At 27.2% G+C, this 26,119-nt stretch overlaps 1 protein-coding gene across 3 annotated transcripts in view; it reads right to left on the bottom strand.

The window, feature by feature from the left end:
* The window catches only part of LOC122858958 (amyloid beta A4 precursor protein-binding family B member 1-interacting protein), a 94,620-nt gene that overhangs the window by 33,497 nt on the left and 35,004 nt on the right, over nucleotides 1-26,119 (bottom strand). The window contains exon 1 of one of the 3 annotated variants that reach the window (XM_044162214.1): nucleotides 17,826-19,159. The exons of 1 other annotated variant lie outside the window; for it this stretch is intronic. In XM_044162214.1, coding sequence (XP_044018149.1) covers nucleotides 17,826-17,996 — 171 coding nt within the window. In that variant the 5' untranslated portion in view covers nucleotides 17,997-19,159. Of the gene's footprint in view, nucleotides 1-9,191; nucleotides 9,564-17,825; nucleotides 19,160-26,119 lie in introns of those variants that run through there. One more of the 3 variants, XM_044162215.1, reaches the window with a different exon arrangement.

Below are 26,119 nucleotides of genomic sequence, written 5' to 3'. Positions count from 1 at the left end.
AAAAAATAAAGTATAACACTTAATCCCAGGTGGATTTTATTTCGATTTTTTGTTTTTTTTTCGCACGAATATTTAAATTTGAAAATAAACAAAAACATGATCGATATTTTTTTTTACGTATTTGCAAAAAGTGTAATTTAATTTGTGTAAATCAAATTTAAATAATGAAAATACCTGAAAATTGGAAAAAAAAAAAATTAAATGAATGAAAAAATTGATAATAAAAATGAAAATTTTTGCAGTAAAAATTACATAGATATGAAAAATAAATATGAATTTTAATATCACCAGAGAAAAAGTTTTTTTTTTTCTTCTTTTTTATAAAAAATTCTAAAAAATTATTGCCGGTAAAAATAATCAGTAATTTTGTGTTTTCAATGTTAATAGAAAAAATAATGTTGAATAAAATTTATGTAAATATATTCAATTAGTAATTTCACTCTACCATAACAACAAATTTTAGTGTAATTTCACAGTAGCCGGTCAAAATCCCCTCGAGTTATCGTTATTTGCAAGCTTGCATGTTTTTCACCTGAGTCGTTGTTGTTATCTATTTTACCGACTGCCAGCCAGTTGTCGAAGGGATAACGACCCTTTTGGGGTAGAATAATATAGGGTGAATATAAATGATTGTAATAAAATTTAAATTGAGGGAGTGAGGGTAAAGTCAATTTATTGATAGGTGTTTTAAGAGAATGTTATGCGTTGGCACGTGCTGACCAGTGTATGCATACAGTTTACTAAATATTCGGAAGTCAAAAACATTTAATACACAGAGAACAGGGTCTTCCAAAAAAAAAAAAAAAAAATGAACATGTGTACACAGTATGATTATCATCGAGTTGCAGGCCTGTCTCGTTCATTGGTTCCATTGAATTTAAAATTGAAAAAGAAAAAATACAAATAAAAAAAATATAAGCAAACAATATTTAAAATAAATTTGGTGGTTGAACAACGGAAGTCTGTTCAAGATAAAATTTATTAAAATAAATATATTCATAATTTAGAAACTAATGGAAGAATAATGCATTAAAAAAAAAATTAAATTATAAAGTTGCATGAAATATAATATAATTTGCATAATCATGGCTATTTATAAAGTTTTTTTTTTTTTAATAAAAGTTATCCAGCTTTGATTTTATTGTCGTTTATACTTATAAATTTAAATTTGTAAAGAAAAGTTTAAACTTGATTGACGGAAAAAATTTATTAAAATATGGGAAAAAAATAATAATTTAATTTAATATAAATTCTTTTTTATTCTGAGAGATTTTTTTTTATTTCAGGGTAAATTGAAAAAGAAAAAATTAAAAAAAAATAAATTGTTCATTCCAAGTTATCGCTGATCGATAAAAATCTAATTTCAGTGTAATCACTGCTTTTTGACTTTAATTATCTATATTTTTCTTGCAAGTACAAAACTCTGCTCTATTTTGATGCTTCAAAAAAAGACCCTATTTCCATTAATTTTTATTTTTCAATTTTATCAGATTTCAAGCACATTAAATGACTCCTATTCATGATAATATTAAAAAACATTTAATAAATTATTTTCGTTAATAATTTTTTATATTAAAAAAAAATTTCACACATTAAATTTTATAAATTTAATAATTTTTTACCAATAAATAAATAAGTTTATTATTTTTCTGTTGATATAAACTTGTGATTTATATTTTTTAGAGTTGAAAAAAAAAAAAATTCTACTCAATAACCAATTTTTAGTGGCTCGAGTAAAATTTTCAACAGCTGGCGTCGTATCAGCACTTTAACGATCATAATAAATAACTAAAAATCTTTAAAACGGAAATGACCAATGTCGACAATGCTAGATATCGTTATGACGCGATTTTTTATTTCCTGGGGTTAAGTGGCAGCTGTATGACATCTGCGAAATTACACTTGATTTTAAAATATATTTTAAAAATTTAAAATATATAATATTCTTTAATTTATAAATTAATAAATATTTAGATATTCAAATGTCTTGATTATTAAAATATATAGTGACGAGAAATTTAATTTAATAATGCATGCTCACACAGTTACGATCAGTAATGATGGTCTTTAAAGAATATTATATTGCATGGTGCATGAAATTGATGGCTGCACGTGAGATGACTTGGCTAAGAAATCCTTCTCGACTAATTTTAATATTTTAATTTTTAAATAATAATTAATTTATATTGGAATGCGTAAACTCACATAGCCATAAACATGGGTGGTCATTGTTAAGCATCGCTAGTTTAACAGTGAGTAGTTTCAAGACAAATATTATTTTTTAAATTATTAAAACAAGAATAATCAATGGAGCAAATAGTGTTGAATTCATTTCTATTATTTTAAGGCATGAAAAAATATTTTTTATGCAATTATTAGAATCAAAAAATTGTCATATTTTTTTAGAAATGTTTCAAGTTTTAATTAGAGAGGGTCACGAGAGGGCATTTGCCTTTAAAAGAGCAGTAAAACGATGAAAGATGAAAGAAAAAGACAAAGAAGAAGAATGAGTATAGGGTGAGGACAAATTTTTCCTTTCTCATATCATATAGCCAGAACATAAATAAGAGATATTTTTATTATTTTTTTTTTTTTATTTTCTATAAAGGTTCCCCACAACTTGATGTTTCTTCTGTAGATGTTAAAATATTTGTTTGGTAAATGGAGATACCCTTGTCGAATTTCACGCCTATCTATAATGCTTGTGATGAGTTTGATATATTCTTAAAAAACATATATCTCATCTTGAAAAACTTTAGGAATGTATCACAAAATTAAATGTATATAAAATTTTTCTAAGGATATTATTTTATACACCGTTTATATATTTTTTTTTGTAAGAATGATTGAAAGGGTGATGCTGAGAGTGTCATGGGACTATATGAGAGTTTTTTAGATTGAAGATCAACGCGTCAATGCTCGATTAATCCGACTTGGAGTATAATCATTGCGTATGGCACTGGAGTGCATTTACCCAAGTAAAAAAAAAACACTTCAATAAAATAAATATGATGAATTGAAATAACAAAAAAAAAAAAAATACTGGAATGAAATTAATATAAACAGTCACAAAAAATTCCAGGAGAAATGAAAAATTTTAATATTAAATAAAAAATACACAAGAGAAATGAAAATAAAAATGGTACATTGAGTAAATTCTTACAATCGCATAAAGAAATTAAAACAAAACAAAAAAAAAATCATAAAATAATAATTTGCTTGAAACAAAGAAGATAAAAATAATTAAAATACGGGTACCATCATAATATTTCACTGGGTCTTTGTTGAAGATTTCTTTTTTATTCTGCTTATTTCTAATTGATAAATTAATAAACTTGAAATAGTTTTTTTATTTTTTCTATATATCTATATTTATGATGAAATATAAAGGATAATATATTTTTCAAGTCTATTTTTATATAAATTTTATACAGATAAAAATATTCAAAAAATATTCATTTATACACTATTGCATTCATAAAAAATACACAAAAGCGAGAACAACATGAATAAATTTTATATGTATTCATGAAGAAGTAGAAATAAAAAAAGGAAACAGAGAAAAAGATAGTGCGGATGTTGGTTGTGTATATCTGTTATCCACTCGTCGTCGCATTTTTATAAATTCAAAGTCAACCCGCTTTTCCCGCACTAGCAGTTTTGCAAAGCGGATCTTATTTATTTTTTTTTTTTATATACTTCTAAACGAGCAGCATGTACTAAACTCGTTCCGGGTGCTCGTGCACTGACGACTGGATAATTTAGCCAAAGAAAAAATTAAAAAAATAATTAAAAAACAAAAAACATTTAAGAGCAAAAAATACGAAAAAATAAATAAGCAAGCTTGTCTGTTTGCAGGGCCATTAGGAAGACACATGTGTATGCCAAACTTAGAATGTATTTGAGTTATAAAAAAATCTCATTGACACAAAGAAATGAAAAAATTATTTCTTACATATGCAGTGGCAACAATAAATAAAATACAAATTTTTTTAAATATTAAAAATCCAAAATTGATAGTTTTTTAAAATAAATAAATATTAATTTTTTAAATTTATGAAAAGGATGAGGATAACCGGCAGAAATTAAAGCTGCAGGATGTAGCAGTTGTCCTGAAGGAATTTTTCTCATTAGTGAATATTCTTAGTGAGTCCATAAATTTAAAGTTTACATTAAATAAAAATTTTGAGTTCCTGTGGTGACTTTAATTGGCCACTGTGCGTGTATATATTGTTCAAGTAAATTTTTATTTTCGTGTTTCAGGTCTTTTATTTGAGCACCCTATTTTAGTTCCCTCCTTCCACGTGACAAATGAAATTCCGGCATCACCTAATCAGGTGGTGTTTTCTTATTTATTTATTTTTTCATATATATTTTAAATTTATACATGTGGGTGTAAAAATATAATATATTAAATAAATATTTTTATTTATTTTTTATTTCAAACCAGTTTTTATGAATGATGGGAAAAAAGGAGTGTGCACATGCAACAAATCTATTATGAGGGTTCGATGAAAAAACTTGAATTGAAAGACATGGGACTTTTTCAATCGGAAAGATGATATTTAATATTAAAAAAAGAATTCAAAGGTAATGAAAAAAAAATTACTTAATCTACAAACTGTACGCGACTAGCAATCTTCACTCGGTATATTACATATACCCGTTGTGAGTTGCTTTTCCGCGCTTTGATAAAGATTTTCTTTGCGAAAACTCAAGTTACCGACCGAGTTAAAATTATTATACAGAACATTATTTTCTTTTATTAATTTTTTTTTGTTAAAACCCCTGATGTAGATATTTTTTATTTATACAAATAAATTGTTGATGTATTATTTTTTTTATTGTTACGATTTTATTACTCCGAGGATTTTGAACTGGAGTCATTTTACTACTAGTCTATCGAATTTAAAAAAAAAAAAAACATCTGCACTTAACAATATCATCATTGTCAACAATAGAACTTAAATATATTCTTTAAAAATTTTTACTACTTCCAAGTTTATTTATTTTATAATTTAAATTATAAAAAAAAAAAATATCTACATCATTTATTTTCAGTTATATAAATATATTTTAAATTCGATTTGTAGGATGTTTGAATGTAGCGTGAAGTGAATGGTTAGCTCGTAAAATTTTTGACGCTGTGATTTTCTTTTGCGGTATTATAATATATGCTAAGTATATTAGTAAATATATATAGTTGTAGTAGTATAAATATAAATATAGCCAGACATAAGATGTAAAATCCCTTGACGCGTTAGAGGACGACCATGTCCATGGGAATTGCGACTAATATTTTTTCGCACGAGGGACTGTATCATATATGTACGCCCGCGCGTGAAATACACTAAAAACATTAAAAATCATATATAAAAATATATTTGTATTAAAGTTAATTTTATTTTTTTTTTTCTTTTTGCAAGTGTATGTGTGTGAAGACACAAATATAACCAGCCTGGCGCCAGGCAATAATAACTATTCGCCCACACAGTGAATCCAGCCGTTTTCTTTTTTTTTTTTTGCACCCTCGAGGGATTCTGCAAAGATTGTAACAATTTTTTTTTTTTCTCCATTTCCTTTCTTCTTTATGAATTTCATTTTTCTTATTTCACAGCATTTCCTATTCATTCAGTTTATAAATACAACTGGAAATATAATATTACAATATTCTTATGATAATATTTTGTTTTTTTTTTTTTTGATTTTTCAAGTTTTTTAAATAAGTAGTCAGCTGATTTATTGAAAACACGGAAAACCCCATTTTACGACAATATAATTTCAGAAAAAAAAACACGACAAGAAATAAAAATAAAATTACATAGAAAAGAAAGAATATTAGTCATAAAATTCCCCTTATTGAGGTCAATGTTCTACAGGGATAAATAAAAAATATTTTTCATGTTGAAAAGTCATTTAAAATGTTAATAGTATTTTTTATATTTTATTATTAAAAGTCTATATAGATAATAGACATTAGGTAAAATGATCAAGCGATAATTATATATGGCATTATAGATATATCCATAAAATATATTACTTTGAAAATCACGTGACTGACATATATTCTATATTTACCCACCATAAGGGAATGAAAACAAGAAAAAGAAAAAAAAAAAAGAAATGGCATGCTTGCACTATTAATGATAAATCTACATTTGATAGTGTTCTCTTTTATGTAGCTTTGGGTTCACCAATCTCATTTCGACATCTTGGCATCGTTGAATTGCGGGCGTGAACACACTTTTCCAGATGCTGTCTTATTTAATGCCTCTGATGTTTCTCCCTTTGGGGATTTATTCCAGAGTAATATAGATGATCATGACTCGAAAGATTTACAGTTGATAAAAAATTTTTTTAACATTAAAATAAAACAAAAATTATATTTATAAATATGTCGTTTTTTTTCGCTAAAAATAAAATTAATCTTTCTGCTTTTAAAATCATTACGCCCACTGGATTTGAAAATTTATCATTTGCAATAAAATTAATGTATTTAAAAAATACTAATGTAAATATTGTATGGCAAATAAATTTTTATTCAAAAGTCGTGCACAGTTATATAATATTAGTAATATCGACTTTGACACCTGAATAAAAATGACATGCGTATACAGAATAGAAGCTATATACATAGGGTGACGCGTCCGAATAAAATTATGTTAATTTTCGCTTCTATTTAATCTCCCTTGACAGACTAAAATGCAACAAACATAGGCTAGATTGAACTCTATGTACAGCACATGCATATAAAACACACGTAAATGTGTAATACTAACTCACAAGTTATATATCTACGTGTACATGTAGCTGGTAACCTGGGAGATTTGGGCCAAAAGAGCTTGTGGCGAACAGAGGGTGAATTGAACAGCAAAACCCTACAGACGAGACATGCCACGTGGGGTAAAAAAAGTCTAGGTATGGGCAAATGGTGAGTCATGCTTCATCCCCTTTCCGTCACACTCAGGATTCTCTTTTTTTTTTTTTTTTTTTCTTTTAGACTTATCTTTGCCCGCGGACTGAACATTCAGAGTGCTCTTCGTTGATTGAAATTGTATTTTATTTTTCTCTCATGTATGAAAATATATAGATAAATAAATATAACTAAAAATTTGATATGATATTTTCATTTGCAAAAAATTTATATTTCAAGTAGAAAAAAAAATAAATTAACTTGTTAACTACTTGAAATTGAAATGTATTTTTTCAAGTTAATTTATTTTTTTGTATTTTATTCATTAATTATTTATTCAAAGAGTAAGTTATATATACAAAGGTTGAGCCAGACTCGTTTTAATGGTATTCAGGATCTATTCAGAAAAACATTTGAACTTGGAACTCATGTCCAGCTGTTAAAAATATATACACACATTGAATCATCCCGACAGAAGAGGATGGAAAACATAAAAGAAATGAATAAATAAATTTAAAAAAAAATTATTCAGTATATATATATTTTTTAAAGTGTGCAGTGTTGTTGCTGCTGCGGTCTCGCGTTATTCTCCAATCAACTAGGGACTTTTTTTTTTTTTTGCGACGTTGTCAAGTTTGCCGAGAATAAAACTATCGTACTTTGCCCTTATTATCACTTTAACGGGTCCAAAACTTTACAATAAAAACTGGCCTGTATCCAACTGTCTTTGGTTTGAAGAAAAAAAAAATAAAAAATCACATAAAATAGATAAAAAAAAAAAGAGAAACCTTGACCATGAAAATTGAATTGCTATTTTTTTATGTCTAGATAAGTTGAAGTAAACTTTTTCAGAGTAAAATTATAAATTTTATTTTTATTTATATACATAACAATTTGAAAGAGGAAAAAAAAAATATATATATTATTTATATCTGGTTATGTATCCATGACTAAATATGGTAATGTCAATGTTTGTATATATTTATTGCATTAAATTTATACGCATTATTATAAACCTTAACATACACAAAATGCCAGTGTACCTTTAAGCAGTCATGCATCATGCAACGAAGGGATCAAGTGCCATAACTGAACATGTAGGTTTGTATTTATAACAAATATTACTTTGTGTTTCATCGATTTGCATAAATGTTATTGTTGATTGTCTGGGAGGGTTAACTTGCTCCATTATGCAATTTAAAATTAAGTTTATAGACACGAGCTTGTTATAAAAAAAAAAACAGTAAAATAAATGTTAAACATAATTTCAAGAAACATGGTGATATAAGAAAAAACTCTTATCATGGCAAACATACAAAGCTACAACGTTATCTAAAATGAAAAAAAAAAAAAAAATCAACATTTGTTTCTCTTGTCATTTGAACAACTGTAAATTCTTGAAAAAATATAAAACAATAAAATACACAAGATAATTGCACAAGCAATTTAAAATATACCTTGTGCATTTTATTTATTTTTTTATTTGTCAAAAATAAAAGAGAATAAAAAATTTATTTTTTTGTATATATTCGAATAGTTTGAGACAGCAAAAATGAACATGGTGTGTGTAACTTTATATACGTATTGTAACATAAGACGCGTTTGTATTTAACCACATATATATACGGGCGATGAAAATAAAAATTCAATAAAAAAAATATATATGTGTGTATTTACTGCTAAGGGTTAGAGGGCACGTACTAGTTTACGTCTAGCAAGATGGATCACAGGAAATAATATCTGACCAACTGTTGGATAGAATTTCATTGATTAAAAATACAAAAAAAATTAATTTAAAATATTTGAATGATTGTATTAATAAATTATATGATTAATTATGTTTTTTATTATTGTTGTATATATTTTTATGTGAGGTGGCTATATCCGGTCGCCACATGGCTGTGGTTCCCAGAAAGTCGTTTGATAAGATGTTGATAATCTTTATTTAAGGGGCAATGTTTTTAGGCTGTTTATATTTATGAATACTATTTAGATTTTTATAATTTTCAACTCTTATTAAAAGCCTGAATTTTATTAAATGTAAATTCATCTAAAATGTCTTTAAATATAAATAAATTTGCTGGTAATATTTATGCAAAGTTGAAACACGAATGAGGATAAATGATAATATATTTTCAAGTTCAACAAAACAATATGCATCATGAATAATATATAATAATTATTATTATAAATCTGTAATATTTATATGATAAATTGTTTTTAAAATATTTTATAATGCCAATGATTGTAAATGCATCATCAAATTCAAATCACGTACCATGCCTTCATCAATAGAGGTGTCCTCCTCAAAGTAACAATCGTCATTCTCATCCGGTGTCACAGAAACATCCGGTAACTCTTTGACATCCTGATGTCTCAACCAATCCATGATTATCAATTTTAATCAATAATCACACGAATTTAATAACTTTCACTATTAATCTATTTCAAACCCATTCAATATTTTTACTATTTTATAATTACTCAAATAAACATTCAATAAACAAATCACATGTCAAAAAAAAAAAAAAATATTCACGTGACAATTTAACGTCAAAAACGGAGCCTGTTATTAATTTATCCTCATTTTTTTTTCACAGACACTTGTGTATACACTTCACTTGAAATAATAACTTTGCCAAATATTTTTGAACCTTAAATTAATTATTGTAATTAAGTCACAGCTGAGATTTTAAAAAATATAATTAAATATATTGCACTGTCACTGGTATGCATATAATTATAAATATAAATAAATAATAAATAAATAATACTGTCAAATTAATTAAATATAAATGAATAATAAAATTTTTTTTAAATTTGAATTTAAAATATATATATATATGCTGACTGACGTTGTTGCAGCTGCAACTGCGGCCAAACAGAGAATGCTGAAAGTTGTAGTATGGAGGATGGCTTGGAGTAGCCGGCCGGAAAGCAACGGCTGCTTCGCGTAGGGCCAGAGAACACGCTGTATAGATTAGGGGTTGGTGGAGGGGTGTTGAGGAAAGACGGGAGAAATATCATGACAAAGGGGAAAGCAAAAAAAAGATAGAAATAGAGAGAAATTGAGGAAAGAACGGTAAAGAAGTAGAGGACCATAAAACTGAGCGGGGGCGTGTGAGGCTATATATATATAAAATTTTTTTTTTTAATTTTTTATTCCTTTTTTAATTTTGGCCTTGTGGCTTTTTTTTTTTTTTTGCGTCTATATACATATATACATATTATTATAACTCTGTCTCATCTTTGAATACAACTACTCCTTTTTTTTACTAAAGGAAAAAAAAATATCCCCACTATATTATGGTCTCCTTTTTTTGTCGACAGTCACTGCTCGTTTTCAGGGACGATTCTTGATTTTGGAGCCATGGTGAGACATACAGGGTATTATCCTCAGACGTATGTTAACAATATGAAAAAAAAAATTTATATATATATACACTCGAATATAAAACTGTAAAAATTGTAAACCTGATTTTTCTTTTTTTTGTACCAAGATCACGTTAAAATTTTATACCTATATATTTTTATGCTGATTTTATTATATTTTTTTGTTGCGTTATTTAAATTATAATAGGAAGTTTAAAAAATACATTTTTTTATCTCTTAAATAAATGAGCTTTAGAGTTGAATCATTTATTGATGTATAGTTACACAAAAAATTTACTGAAAAATTATTTAAATTGTCTAATAAAATATACATTACTTCCGGGTAATTTTTTTTTTTTCTTTCGGCTAGTCAGTGAATAGTAACGTCATCAAGTTATATTGCATTTATAAAAAAAAATGTTATATTCCAGACAAGCAGTGCTTTTTTTTTTTTGAAACAAAAAGCTCTTGAACGATATTGGTCCATATTTAGTGAGTCACCCCTTTTGAATTGTCGTAAGTGTGTGTGTATTTGTGAGTAGGAAAAAATATTGTCGAATGGTAGACAAGCAAGGGTGGACTGGCAACAAAACGACACCACTATTCTGATCGATGGTGTGCTGATAGATTAGATGCGAATAATGACTCGTCATTTATATCCCAAAACTGCAATATGGTGTCCATATATATTTCGATACAGATTGTTCATTAGTTTAAAATTCAAAATAAAAGAAAAAAAAAATGAATAAATCAATGTGATTTGTTGACTCTTACAAACATATATTTCATAAATAATTTTATATAAATAAAAAATAAATCAATGCACAAATTCAATTCACTAGTTGAAGTAGCACGAGCGCATATAAAAATCACAGTATCTTTTTCGTTTTTTTTTTTTGTTAGAACGTGGTAGGGGGAAGCGACTAAACTATTCAAAATCAATCGAGTGTTAAAAATCGTGTTTTACTATTGAAAAAATTCAAATAGAGATAGCCAAACGAAAAAAATAAATTATAATGATAATAGATTTTATATAACTAGGAAAAAATTTAAATTAAAAAATAGATAAAATATAAATTTATTATTATCAATTACGAGCGTTAAAAAGGCAAAATTGTACCACATGCAGATTAAATGAACATCAAAGAATAAAATGATTGAGTCAAAAATTTTGCGATAATAAAATAAATATGAAAGAGAGGGTTGCAAAGTAAGGCTACATAAAGATTACGAAAATTATTTTGGGGTCATGTGTGGTTATGATAAAATATATTATAACGGAGAGATGAATCCCTGAAAGTTGAATATAACCTCATGATGATACTTCTCATTATACGAGGATGAAGCATGTAAAATTATAAACATGCACAGTGAGTGCTTCAAAATATGCAACACAAAAATACATGAAGTGAAGTGAAGAGAGATAAAATGAGGAAGGGTGAAGTAATAATGACATTGAAGTACACACTGTTAATGTAATGCAACAAAGTATAGATTGCAGCATCACATTGTACCAAAATGGTTGCCCATAGCAACCTTCATCTATGTATTTTGCAACACACACATACTGTATATTTATTTACAAAGCTGAAACGTTCACAACATACACAATGTTCTCATTTACGATTGTGAACACAAAACTCGATATTTTCATCATATGTTATCCCTTTGAGTTTTACCTATAAATAGACAATAAAAAGCAACGAAAATAAAAGATGAAAAAAAATATATACACTCACATATACATGCAGAATAAATCACAAATGTATTGTAATGTTGCGTGGGTGAGTTAATTGATTTTTCGTTCATCAGAACAGGGATGAACCCTCTGATAGTAACATCGAAAATGCGTTAGAGAAATTGAAGATTTAAAAACCGAATGAATAAATACATTTAAATAAATAAAAAAAATTTAAATATGTAAAATTTTTATCTATTATTATAAAGAAACTTTTTAAAAATATAAAAAATAATTTAATTGTTTTACTGCAGATTATTGAAACACATTTAAAATAGTTGATTTGAAAAAAGAAAATAATTATTAATAAACTGTAATTTGTAATTTGAGTTGACGATATAAATTTTATTATATTTTTATCGAAGCCGAGTATGGCTAACTACTTTGTAAAGTGTATACGTATTTATTGGTAATGTAATAAAAATAAATTGACAAAGTAGAAGGGGGTTATACCTATATACACACATTTGCTTTATCGGGCCGGAAGTGAATGGGTGGTTACGAAAGATATTCCAGTTAATAATTTGCGACTTGATATTGTTACATGAAACACATTTAAAATGAGATTCAAAATGATTTAGCGAATAATCAAGATATTTATAATTAGTCTGGTTATAAAATTTAGAATATTGTTCAATGATTAAGCATAAAGTTAAATCAACATTGTCATTTTAATTATTCAGTTCAAATATAATAATAATTAATACTTTCATAACATAAATATTAAAAATAATATATTTTTTTTATTATTATGTTTAATTAACTGTAATGCAAACAACAGTTTCGATTCAATATTCATTTTATTCCAATAATTTTAAAAATTTAATTATTTAAAGTACACAGCTCATAATTAATTGATATTTATTAATTAAAATTTGTATTAATAATTATGTTTTTTAATTATTCTTAGAGGAAATTTCATGCGATAAAATGTAATGTACTTTTTTTTAAATTTATTATATTTATTTTTTTATTATGATTATATTTGTAATAACAAAACTTGTGTATTGTTCATCATCGACTCATAAAGGTATATCATACCCGGGTGCATAAATTTAAAATTGCAATTTACGCTTCCTCGATTTTTCATTTTATGTATACTTCACGAACCATGCAATCAATTGTATATGCGTTATTACAATGAAACCAGGTAAATATGAACCGCAAAAACACGAAAAAAAAAATATGAAAATAACATTTTAATGGATGTACATTGTGTGTAATTGTAAAAGGAAAAAAAATGGATGAATAAAAAAATTAATGGACCAAGGATTACAGTGACTAATTTACGGAATCGAAAAATTTTATTTTTAAAGTTGGTAATCTTCATCTATTCTTGCAAATATGTATATAAAACATTTAGAAGTGATATGTGAATGTGTGGATCGGTTCAAAGTACACCATATGTTTATATGGTTTATCGGGGCATTTGGTAAAAAGACCAGTGAACATTGGATTTTGCCTACCAATTAACAACGCTCAACACCGTAATCTGAAATACTTGGCGATATGCAAATGGCATTTTGCCCGATGCATATACAGCTGCTGCTTCTGCTGTTGTTGAATATATTTTATCATGAATTCAACCACAAACACCCATTGCAGTTTCTCAACCTTCATTAAGTTTCTTTTTATTTAATCAAAAAAATATACACAAAATTTTATTTACTCCAACGTATTGTTTTACACTATTTCGACCTGAATTTTACTACTGTAAATTGTTGAAAATATTTATTAAAATCAAGAATATAAAACATAAAAAAATCCAGCAAACAAGTATACAACTGAAAACCAGTTTATAACATAAATTTATAAAACAAAAAAACAGTGTGTTTCAATCAGCACTTGAAAGATGTACCAGACTTTTTGATCATCAAGTGAACGGTAATAACGAGGGTAAAAAAATATAACTGAATATTTTTGATACTTAATATAATAAACTTTTTTTTTAGATGAGTTATTATCTTGTTTCTTAATGAACTCACTTATAATTTTTCAATGAGTTACAAAATAATAAAATTAGTTTTATTATACAAACGAAAAAACATGATTCACAAAAATATTGATTTTTATATATATTTCTGTTTCATTTATATAGTGGTGAGTAATACAGTCGTGCTAGTCGGAAATATAATTAACACCCTAGCGCAAAAATAAAAAAAATAAACAATATCTAGGTATAAATGAAGAAAAACCATGAAAAAAAAAAAATGTGGATTTAAAGTTAGTCTTATTTCACGTCACTTTAAAATCTCTATACGCCCACTCGGTTTAATATTATTATTTTCGTATACTAACACACAGTGATGACAGTATAACGCGACATTATGTAGATTATAAAAAGCTTAAACTGCGATAGCAACGAGGGTTGAAGATGAAGAAGAAGAAGAAGATGAGTTGGTACATTATATTTAAACTAGCTATACGACCCTGTCATTTGTGACAATACACATTTGCAATATCACCTAAATCCACACACCATTATTACTTGCGAGTAAAAGCGTTGGTGGTTTAACAAGGGTTCAAGATACAAATATAAAAAAACATTAAAATAAAAATATAAAATACTTGAGAACATTGTTTTTTAGTTAGCCGTTGTCATTATACAATGGCAATTTTTTTTTATGCAACTTGTACATTGCTGCACTCAACAAAAGATAAGCTTTGGCCAAGTGTGAGTGTGATAAAATATTTTTAAAAAATATCTCAAGACACTGGAAAATAATAAAATAATTATACTGATGATTTTTTATTTTCATTTTTTATTGTTAAGAGACTTGAATATTTGTCAAAGGAAAAAAAAACTTCAAGGCATTTTGAGTGTTTAAAATTTTTTAAAAGCTTCAGAAGTTTAAAAAAAAAAAAAATGTATATACTTTCGCTGTATTATCGTCAAACAAATGAAAGATTTTTATCGGATATAATATCATAAACACGAATCAATTCAATCTTGTCAGGATCATAAAGGTCTAAAGAAAAACTGTATGTTTAGATTTTCCACTGATATATTAGAAGAGATATATACCAAGCAAGTTTATCATTGATTTGCATCTTTGAGTAAAATGTTTGCAAACTTGCCGAGTCATGTATGTATGGTTTGTCTCTTGTGGTACATAAAGAACTGTTTAGAAATGAATACATGGTATCCATATGCAAGCATCAAACTGTGTGGACCACAATACCACATATACATAAACAATAATTCAACGACAGAACTTTACTCTTGTATATATGTATTTTGTTGAAGAGACTTGGTCCAATCTTTTTGTCAATACTCTTCCTGTCGTCGTTGGGTGGAGATTCAAGGAGGCAAAAAACGACATTTTTATTTTATTTTATTTTTGTATGTTCCTGTGGCGTTTGAGAGGGCCACCTTAACCGACAAAATTAATATAAACAGCCGCTAGGGACAAAATAAAACTTCCCAATTCACTTTGTCGGTTAGACAACGATCGGCAAAAACAGCGTTATATATTTAAAGAGCCATCCAATATAGAGAAGATGAAGTGGTAGATTTGCAAAACACAAAGACAACAGAACGAAAGAAAAAAAAAATAAGTTAACAAAGAAAAAAAGGATTCACTTTGTTTCGATAACAATCGAACAATAGTCATCATCGTGAACAACAAGCTAAAAAAATAAAAATATATAATATTAAAATGAAATTAGTTTTTTTCGTAATAGTTTTATTTTTATTCATTTTTTCTAGTTAAAAAATAGTATAGTTATTTTTTTATTTAAAATAATATTTAAAATAATTTTTCATTTGATTAAAGAGCAGATGATATTTGATAAATAGTATGTAATTTTAATTGATAGCTACATGCTTTTATACTTTGGTCATTGGTGATAATTAGTAGGCACATCACTTCCAGCTCTGGCGCCACACAAATATACCGAGACTATTTATAAATAAATAAAAATAAAAAAATGTATAAACAGACAGTACACATCTACAGATATATAAATGAGAGTTGAGAATTTTCTAGAGAGAGTGTGATATCTCTTGTTTATATGTAATGATGATGATTGTGAAAAGAGGCAGTTTTAAGTGGAATTAATATTACGATTGAAATAAATTACTTGAAAATATATACACATAAGTTATAACCAATCATTTTTTATGTACAATAAATTATTTTTGATGATGTACGTGAAGAACACAAAGTAACTGATGTGTTATATTATATATATTTTAGCGAATCATCAATCGACAATTTCAACGAGTTGCTGTATTTCAAATATTTATAAAACACGTGCCCCCTTAAGGAGAAATGAGAATAATATCAGTAATGATACTTGGTTTAACAAGATGTTATATAAATTGCAGGCTTGTCAATTTTAGTTCAGTGAACTGGAAAAAAAATAATCAACAACGTCAGTGTGCAAGACGTGTTAATATATTTAATAATAAAAAAAAAGAAAAAAAAATATCACTGATTTATCTGATAGATAATAATCATTCGACATACATAAATTGCAAATCATACTTTTCAATATTACTTTTTTTTAAAAAAAACGTTTGAATATATTAAAAGTAGTATATATAATAAAAAAAATTGCGGTCGAGTTTAAAGAACATTGGTGCAATAAATTAAATAAGCAGAATGAAAAGAAAAAAAAAGAAATTATATTCAGATTTAAGGAATAAAGTATTGCTAAAAATTCCAAGTTTGGTGGAATGTGCTGAGTTATATACACAGTGATGCCACTCAAGCAATTCAGTAAAAAATTGGGGTAAAAATAATTAAAGAGAAAAATTGCAGCGAAAGAAAAAATGTATAAATAAATTGCATGAACAAAGACAGTCAACGCAAATTGCTCCAAATGAAGATGAAGAATCATTGTTCTTTAATTTTTATTTTATTTTTTTTTTTTTTGGCACAGAATAAGTCTACTCACAGCCAATTTTTCGTCACTGTGATATTGTACCAACTAGCTGTATAATTTTCAGCATGAAGTAAAAAGCTCAAAGCTTAATATTGTGCTTTTTTTTTTTGAACTATATTATGAACCCTAATTGCAAGTACTTAATAATTTTTTTAAAAAAATATAAATGATAATTATTTAAATCCAAGAAACATCAAGATAGTTTTAAACGAAAAAAAAAAAAAAAAAAAAACAATTTTAAATTGATTACTCAGAGTTTTCTTTCTCATAAATTAAGAAACAACAAAAATTCTAAAAATATGTTTTTTTACTAGGGCAGCAGTTTGCTTTACATTTAAAAATAACTGCAAGTTAAAAAATGAAAAAAAAAAAAATAAATAATTCTCAAGCAAAAAGTAAGAAAAAAAATAAAAGATAAAAGGTATTCAACAAAGGGCTTCTAATGGAAACTGAACATATCCTGAAAAGCGCCATATATGGCAAAGTGCTTCGCGGTTACCAGCAACACAAGCAACACAAGCAACACGACATCACACAACAGACAACAGACGACAGTATGTATATATATATCGAGTGTTGTGTGTGCAATGTTAGCCCATTCTTTTACTCATATTTTTTTATTTCTTCAATTTATTTTTTCATTTTGTTTCTTTGATCTTTGATCCTTCTCTCTTTTACGATTCACCTTGCCGCGCGACTCCACATTTTTTATGTCACAGCTTAAAACAAGCGTGTTTCATAGTTTCCTCTCGCGAGCGCCATCAACCGCCAGATTTAGATCAAAATAAAAACACGAGCAAGTAAAATGGAGCTTAAATATTTTTCTATTTATCCCGACACTTGAGATGATTTTCAAAAGAAAAAAATGCAAATTAAAACTGAGCTGTCCAAAAGCTATTAGAAAAAACTTACCATTATTATTAGATCTTTTATTGATGAAGATTTTGATGACAATTTATTGGTTGCCTTGATTGATTCTTCAGTGTTGTCATTCATTGAAATAATCTGGGTATTATTTGATCTTACTAGACGATATTCATCGCCTGGTTGACGTCTTTTTTTTTTAAATGAACCACAGAGCATGTTTGCTGCACTTTTTTTTTACTTTTTGTTTTCAAGATGTAAATTAAACTTAAAATGAATAAACAAATGTGTATGTGTACGTGTGTGTTTATGTGGTGACAGTGCGGTTTTTAGTTTGATGGCAACAGTTGTGAAATTAGAATTAAAAAAATAAAAAAAATCATTGGTTAAAAATATACGTGGTTGAAAATAAGATTCTCGAATAATAATAAATTTGGTTTCTTTCTTTTTTTCAATTCATGTGGTTGTATGTTTCACAAAATACAAATGCATGTACTATCATATATGGCAACACTTGAACTTTATTTTATTATTTTGTTTTGGTCTTATCTTTATCCCAGTGTTGTCCACAATCGTTCTCCATTGCTCGATTTCTTTCTCCTTTCTATATCGTAATAACTGACATGGCGCCAGTCTCAGATTCCTGCATCTGTTTATTTAATTTCTTTTTTACTTTTCTTTATTCTTCCTGTTTATGGTACTGATACCGTTTTATAGTATATTTTATTTATTTATTTTTATTCTCAAATCACCCAGTTACTTAGCATTTTAAGATATTTGATAAGAATAATTTTTGTTATAAAATTTTGATATTTTTATGATGATTTTGTGACAACATCATCAGTGGAGCCACAGGGAGTCTATTAAAAATTTTTGATTGACAAGGCCTACCAGCATGAAAGATTCATGAAAGAAGATTTTTATAAACGATCCAATGATCGATGTTTTGATCATCAATTTTATTCAAGCAAGACAACAGCAGCAGCAACTACCAAGTTTCATTAATCTCAACTGGTTGATGCACTTCCTGTTTTGATTTTTGAATACTTTATTAGTACTTCCACTGAATTAAGATCACTGTGGTGAAAAAAGTTGTAGCCTCTTTTCTTGAATCACTCTGAATCTTGGTAGCCTGATTTTTCAATCGAGAGAAATTCAATGAGACTTGGGCCAATACATCAAGTATAGTCTATTGATCTTTTGATAGATCTTTATAGTTTTATAGATCAGATGATACTTGAACTTTATTTTCGCAACACCTGATATTATTTTCTTGCTTTAATCACAAATATTATTTAATTAAAACGGTATCTTGAGACTTGACGCAGTGAGTGTCAAGAGTCGACTGAAGCAATGGACTTGCTGATTATAGCGGTTGAAGGAGCCCCACTACGTTGATTTTTAAAAACACCCGGCAGGCTCTGGGCTCACCGACCGGACAACCTGGTCGCGTAGTATGCACGGCACAGATACACAGTGTTTCTCAAAATTATTTTTCATCATCACTACAATTTTTTTTTATCATGATCATTTATGTTAAAAAATAAATGTAAAAATATTATTAAAATTCAATCAATTTTATCCGTTACTTTTTTAAAAATATTTCATATTACATAATATATTTTTGTTTACTTATTTTTTGTATTTTTTTTTATGCCATGTAATATTCAGTAAAATAAAAAAACTGCAAACTACATTCAAGATAATAATTCTCTTGGGATTTTTTTTTTGTATAAATAATATTTTGATTAATTTCAAATCTTTATTTATTTATTTATTTTTTCATTTACCGATATCCTTGGAAAATTCCTTTCGTTAATTTATAATAAACGACAAAAATGTCCTTGACTAGATTTTTTTTTTAAACTTATATTAACTTATGTTTTTCTTGTGAAACTTGTTTATGAAAAAAAAAAAATAAAAAGAAAATAATTGCAAGTAGTTACGAGGATCTTTGGTTAGTTAATAATTTTATCTATAAATAGTCAACTATGATAGATTGATATTTTATGATTTATTATATGTATAGATTAGCGATGGCTTTATTGGTCTTCTTTTGATCAAGTTTTAGTCGTAAAGTAATAAAAGACACCTGGTTAGCCTTAAGGGTATATTCGTGGTTTAGTATATACACTGAAGAAGATGAGAACATTATAAACTTCAAGGTCTTCATTCTGATATTATCTAGAGAAAATAATAGAACACAACTTGTATTGTGTAGAATTTCCAAACAAAAAAAAAAACAATAATAAAAATGCGACAAAATAAAATTTTAACAAAAAACGAAATAATAAATTGTAACCAAATTATTTGTCATTCAAAGGATAAAATTACTAGCTTTCAGAATTAACATTGTAAAGCCCAGAGATGTGGAAGAAAAAAAACATAATAATAATATTTTTTAACCCTTTGTGCATTGATGCAATTGGTCGACAGTGATGGCGCGTGTGTATGAGTAATACAAAGTTCAGGTGACCAAGTTAAATTTGCATCAGAAATAAATGTACATAGAATGAGAAAAAAAAATAAAAAAAAATAAAACTTCCCCGGCTGTTGGATATAATTGATGGTCTGCATATAATTTGTATTTTGTAGGCAACTGAGTCACCTGCGAGTCACACCCTCTTGAGTCAAATCACAAATTTATTATTGCATGACTTGAACCTATTCAATTTAAATATTATGTCAATTAAAATGACACTTTCAGTTGGTCTTTGTATTTGAAATAAAAATACAAAAAAATATATATTATTGTTTGTAAATAAATTATTTTAAAATACATATTAATTTGCCATTAAAATTCGTGAAGCACAGTAGCCACAATAAATACTTATTAGAAAAAAATAAACGTATCGTTAGAGAAGCTGGTAAACGTGTGCCTATTTATTCACTAACATGACACGTGATTGGCTACTTTTTTTTGTTCACGTGTTATGCCTCATAATCATCAACTAGACTGTTGAAAAATTTGAAATGAGCCAAATAATTGACAAACCATTCAAAATTACAAACAATTACTATAATCATTGTGGTGAAAGGAAAAATGCATAGAATAAAAAAATATTGAGAATCCCTGCAATTTGTGCAGGCATTATTTTAAGGATATATTTATAAACGCGTTTGCAAACGACAGATGTTTCTTCATCGCCAACTGTTGCTGTTTACCACTATGCCCAAAAATACTGGTGGATCTGATTTACTGGTGTAAGAAAAAAAAAAAAAATCCCGTCTTTTCATTTCATTTTTATAATCTATTTTTTTTTTTTTTTTTCTTTTATCTCGATTTTGCTTCACCTGTCCTACTCATCTATACAGTGATATTTTTTTCTTACAAACCCCGAGGCAAGTTTACGTCTAGCATCAACATATTCATCACATTTAAAATTTTTTTCGAATTCAATATATACTATTTTTAGTAAACACACTATTTGACAACTCTTTGTTAATAATATGAAAAAAAATATAGTTCGTGCACTGATTGATACATCTAAAATAGTATAATATTCTCTAATGTGGTAGCGTGTTATTTAAAAATAGATATTTCAAATTACACTGATGATAATGCTTTCATTCGAAATGGCAAGAAATTTTATACGTGATTATGGAATATTAGTCAGACAATAAAACCCTTTTCGTGGCAATTTGATAGATCAATTTGTGCTTTTAATATCTCCATTAGTCTTTGCTATATTTTTTACCTAACGATACGTGTAAAACAACATGGTCATAAGCTCATAACTCATAAATATGCAAATTCATAAAATTGTAAATAAAAAAATTAAGATTTACGATATATCAATTTTTTTGTGTTTTTGATGTATTTCGCAATTAGCAACGATTTAAAATGTAAAACTTGGAATTTTTGGTAGCGACAAGTATTCATTATATATACATGATGTATGTAAAAATTGTTGTTGTATATGTTAAAAATAATAATGTATGAATATTGAATACAAATGAAATAAAAATAAAAAAAGTTAATGCTGAATTAAATGAATATACATTTTTATGTTTCAGCACACCTGTCACCTGTATCAGTGCTTTTACAAATAAAAATTTACTGTTTTTTATATGTGTGTGTAAAAACACCGTGCAATGTTATTTTGTATTCGAGAGTAAGATTTATCACAAGATTCTTCAGTACACTGGCATCTTATTACGACTTATTAACCAGCAATAACTGCGTGATCTTCCTGTACCCAATCAAACTGGTTGTGATCGTTAAAGCTATCACCTGCTCTCCATGTAACCTTATCCCATGTTTTTTCAATTCTCGCTCAACCTATTTTTGTTTCATTGGAGGGAAAAGAAGAAAAAAAAAACTCTGTCTTGCTTTAACATTTATTTTGAATTTTTCGTTCCACTTGGTCCCTTTTTTTTTTTTTTTTAACTGCATCCAGATCGTCTCTTTAGAAATCAATGTACTAAATTCACCTTCATCTGGGGTGTGCTACCTCTTCCTGTCTCATTCGAGTACCTGGTGCATATACTGTATACTGCATCAACGAAATCACGACGCGTGAGGGGGAGGCGATTGCTCAACAACGCCAACCACCTGCCTGTTGAGAGAACACGTGCTCATCGATACCAAAGGGAGAAGAGCAGCTGCTTCTTAATTTTTTTTTTTTGTATATATACTCAGCCTCTTCTTCTCCCAAAGAAATAATAAATAAAAAGAATAAAAATATTCATGGACCATATTTTTCTTCTTCAAAACTTTAAAGGATAATAATTTTACTGGCTAGAAGTTATTACTACAACTGCTAGAAAAACAATTTATTCTTGTAAACACATGACAGGATAAATTAATTAACTTGCTCATATTTGTAAGGAAAAAAAAAAATGTTCCTTTTTTTCACTGCACGTGCAAAGAATGGCAGTCAATAAAGAAAATACAGTAAATTGGTTGTAATACAGCAATGATCTTGTCTCATGCCTTTGCTAGAGTTTGCAGATAATGTCTCAGTATCTACTGAGAAAAAAAAATAAATAAATAACAATAACAACAAAAGTAGCAATAACATGGTTAATGCAACAGATGGTAGACATGACGCGTGGCTAATATTAAACCCAAGATAAGCGATCCATCCCCCATCTCAAAAACTCAACTGGTTCAGGAAAATGATACTCCAGTGATGATAATATCATCATACGGGCTATTATCCTATTTTGTATTTAGTCGAAAATTAAGAGTTGAGACTTTATTATGTCTGGCTATATTTATACCTAATTATTTTATCCTTTTTTTTTTAGTGATGATTTAAAAAAAAATCAGCATAATGAGTTTGTAAAAAAAAAAAAAAAAATACGAGGTCATTAACCAGTATTTTCAAATTTTTAATACTTTTTTTTTTTTTTTTTCTGGCATATAAATTACTGTGATAATTTTAATTTATTATTATTTTTTTTTTACAGTATTACATCATTGAAAAGGCTGATTAAAAATTAATGTAACAGCACACGACATTGAATATTTTATATAATTACTTTTGCGGCTTCAAAGCAGATGGCATTCATGCTGCGATAATGAAAGTAATCAGCCGGCTATCATATAATGAGTAATTTATATTGTATAATCCATGCATCATTGCAATGATTTTTTTTTTTTCTAATATTATTATTTTTATTTTTGTTGAAGCGAAATGCATGGAGTGAAGAGAAAACTTGCATGCGGAAGAGATGATCATATTACTCCTGAAACATCTTGTACACAAGAGAGTATGGCAAAGAGAAAAAAGGGATGTAGAGTGAGTAAAAAATAAATAAAATAAAGAATATCTAAAAACGTACAGCTGTCCCTCTTACAGGGCACGTGCACATCACGTTATTCATTTTGCTGTTCTTTTTTTCTTCTCGTATTTCTTTTTTTTTTTTTTCTTCATTTTTCGAAGGGACCCTCCAGGCGATTTTATTGGGTTTCTTCTTATCTGATAGTTGATCAGTGAAAAACATATTAACCATGGTATCTAAGTAACTATTTCTATACATCGGCTAATGCATACAAAAAAAAAAACCATCAAAGTCGATCAAAGTTGTATTTTTAGTTGGATTTTTTGATTTGGGAAAAAAAAAATAAGTGGCTAGTTGATAGCTTAAAGTACCATAAGGAACAAAGACAATTAGAAATGAAAAAAAAGTCTGGATATTTTGAAATTATAATGCTGAGAAGCGCTTTGCGTGATTGTTGATCCAGGATAGGATATACGAAACCCGCATACCGATAATACACCGGAAACTCTTGGCTAACATTTATTCGTTTCTTTTATTCATCAAACTGCTTAAAGAGGCTTGATTATTGTTATTATTTCTCAATTTTTATATATAACTAGGATCATTTTTATAAGAGCTTACAGACAAACACAAAATGTTTTGGTGAAGAAAAAAATAATTGGGCGTACCTTCCAATTATACAGAGGGATTAATGTTTGGGTCTATCATTTGAAGATTGAGAATCATTTTTATATTATGATTTTATGACTGTCATAAAATTTAATTAAGTGTTTCAAAGATTTATTAATTATCGACTGCTGAACAAGTTTAAATAGTCGAAATGTTATTTATAGGAATATCGAGATTCGAGAAACCCAGGAGGGAGTCACCTCAATTTTTTTTCATTTATAATTGAAATTATTTTCTATAACTTTCAGGATAATAATATTTAGGTGTCTTTTAAATACTGGAACGACAATTTTATAAAATTTTTGCTTGGAAATATTTTTTTTAACAATGATCACTTTTCGCAAAAAGTACCGAATTTCGAAAAAATTTAAAAATAAAAATTAGTTGTTTCCATTTTCTATGAATTTCAGGGTAATATTGTTTGGATGTTAATTAAATATTAGAAGCATAATATTATGAAATTTTTGCTTAGAAATATTTATTTGTTATTTAATATTTTTTTAAATAAACATTCGTAGTCATAATGAAGTAGCGCCAAGAATAAACCGACATAAACTCATGGAACTATTTTAGTTTGTGCTAGTACAAACCGTGTATCGATAATGTAGGTATCAGAAGACGACAAATACCCTGTGAGTTTTGAATAAAAAAATACAAGTGGTAGATGTCGATGTATGCTTTTGGTTAAATTTAAAATGCATGATGAAAAATGATTTATAAAAAATTATTAAATGTACTTTGCAAATGTATATTTTGTAATGATATTTTACAAAGTAAAAAATATTTGATTGAACGATAGCATTACCGGACTATATAATATAAATTATCATAAATGCAGTATCATTTTTCTTGAGATATGATCAATATAAAAAAAAATGTAAAATAATTAAAATCTCAACGACAAGGCTATCAGTATCATGTCAACTGGAAAACTTTGAATTTTTCATCTGTAAGTACAAACAAGTCGAATGGCATTTAAATTATCACGAATGAAAAACCGATCAATATAATTTATTAAAATTTAAAGTAAATTTTTTATTCAAAAAAAAAACATTAATTTCAATGATATATATTTTTAACAATCAATAAATTATTTGTAAAATGATTTCCTTTTTTTAAAAAAATTTTTATAACCCAATGGATATACATTTAATATTTATTCGAGACTTAATCTTACTGAAGACCATAAGTATGTCAGTTAGTTCATAAAATATATTAAATATTTCAGCATTAACAATAGCAACATATCAAACTGAAGGTTAAAGTTAAAGTCCAGCAGGCAACAATAAACTATCAACTGTTTTGCAGTAACAAAGAATTGTGTTTATACAGCAGTCTCGAAGTTTCGATCGTAAAATGAATTGTATAGTTGAAAAAGTATTGGCAAAAAATATTGAAAAAGAAACAATATATATTATATAAAAGAGAATAAAAAAAAAAAAGCAAGATGGATAGATGGATGGAGACAGTGAACGCGTGCGGGGAAGGTCAGCGACCAGTATGTATTATCCGTTCCGCGTTGGCAAGCTATCGATTTGTAGGCGCCTTGACCGACCTCGGTATTGCCAAGTGCAAGCCCAAGGGTTTACTCATCTTTCAACGATTCAATTAATTTATAGTATTTTAAAAGAAAAATTTAACAATTAAAATTACACTCAACAAGTTTATTTCTATTTTTTTTTCTCAACACATTTATTGCATTCTCATTTTTTTTTTTCATTTTTATCCTTCATGATTAATAATAAAATTTAAAATTATATATCAGTGTTGAGATATTCAAGTCTTGTATGACACGTTTATAATCCGATAAAACATAAAATAATATTTATATGCCAATGATAAAAAAAAACTGCTGTGTCAATACAACATATATGTGTACCACACGCATTCTCGTTTGATCAATGAGTCAGAAAATACCGGAAAAGTCATTCTGTTTAAAATTC

Source organism: Aphidius gifuensis, linkage group LG6 (assembly GCF_014905175.1).
Source record: "Aphidius gifuensis isolate YNYX2018 linkage group LG6, ASM1490517v1, whole genome shotgun sequence".
Lineage (NCBI taxonomy): Eukaryota > Metazoa > Arthropoda > Insecta > Hymenoptera > Braconidae > Aphidius > Aphidius gifuensis.
This window is presented reverse-complemented; position numbering and strand designations above follow the sequence as displayed.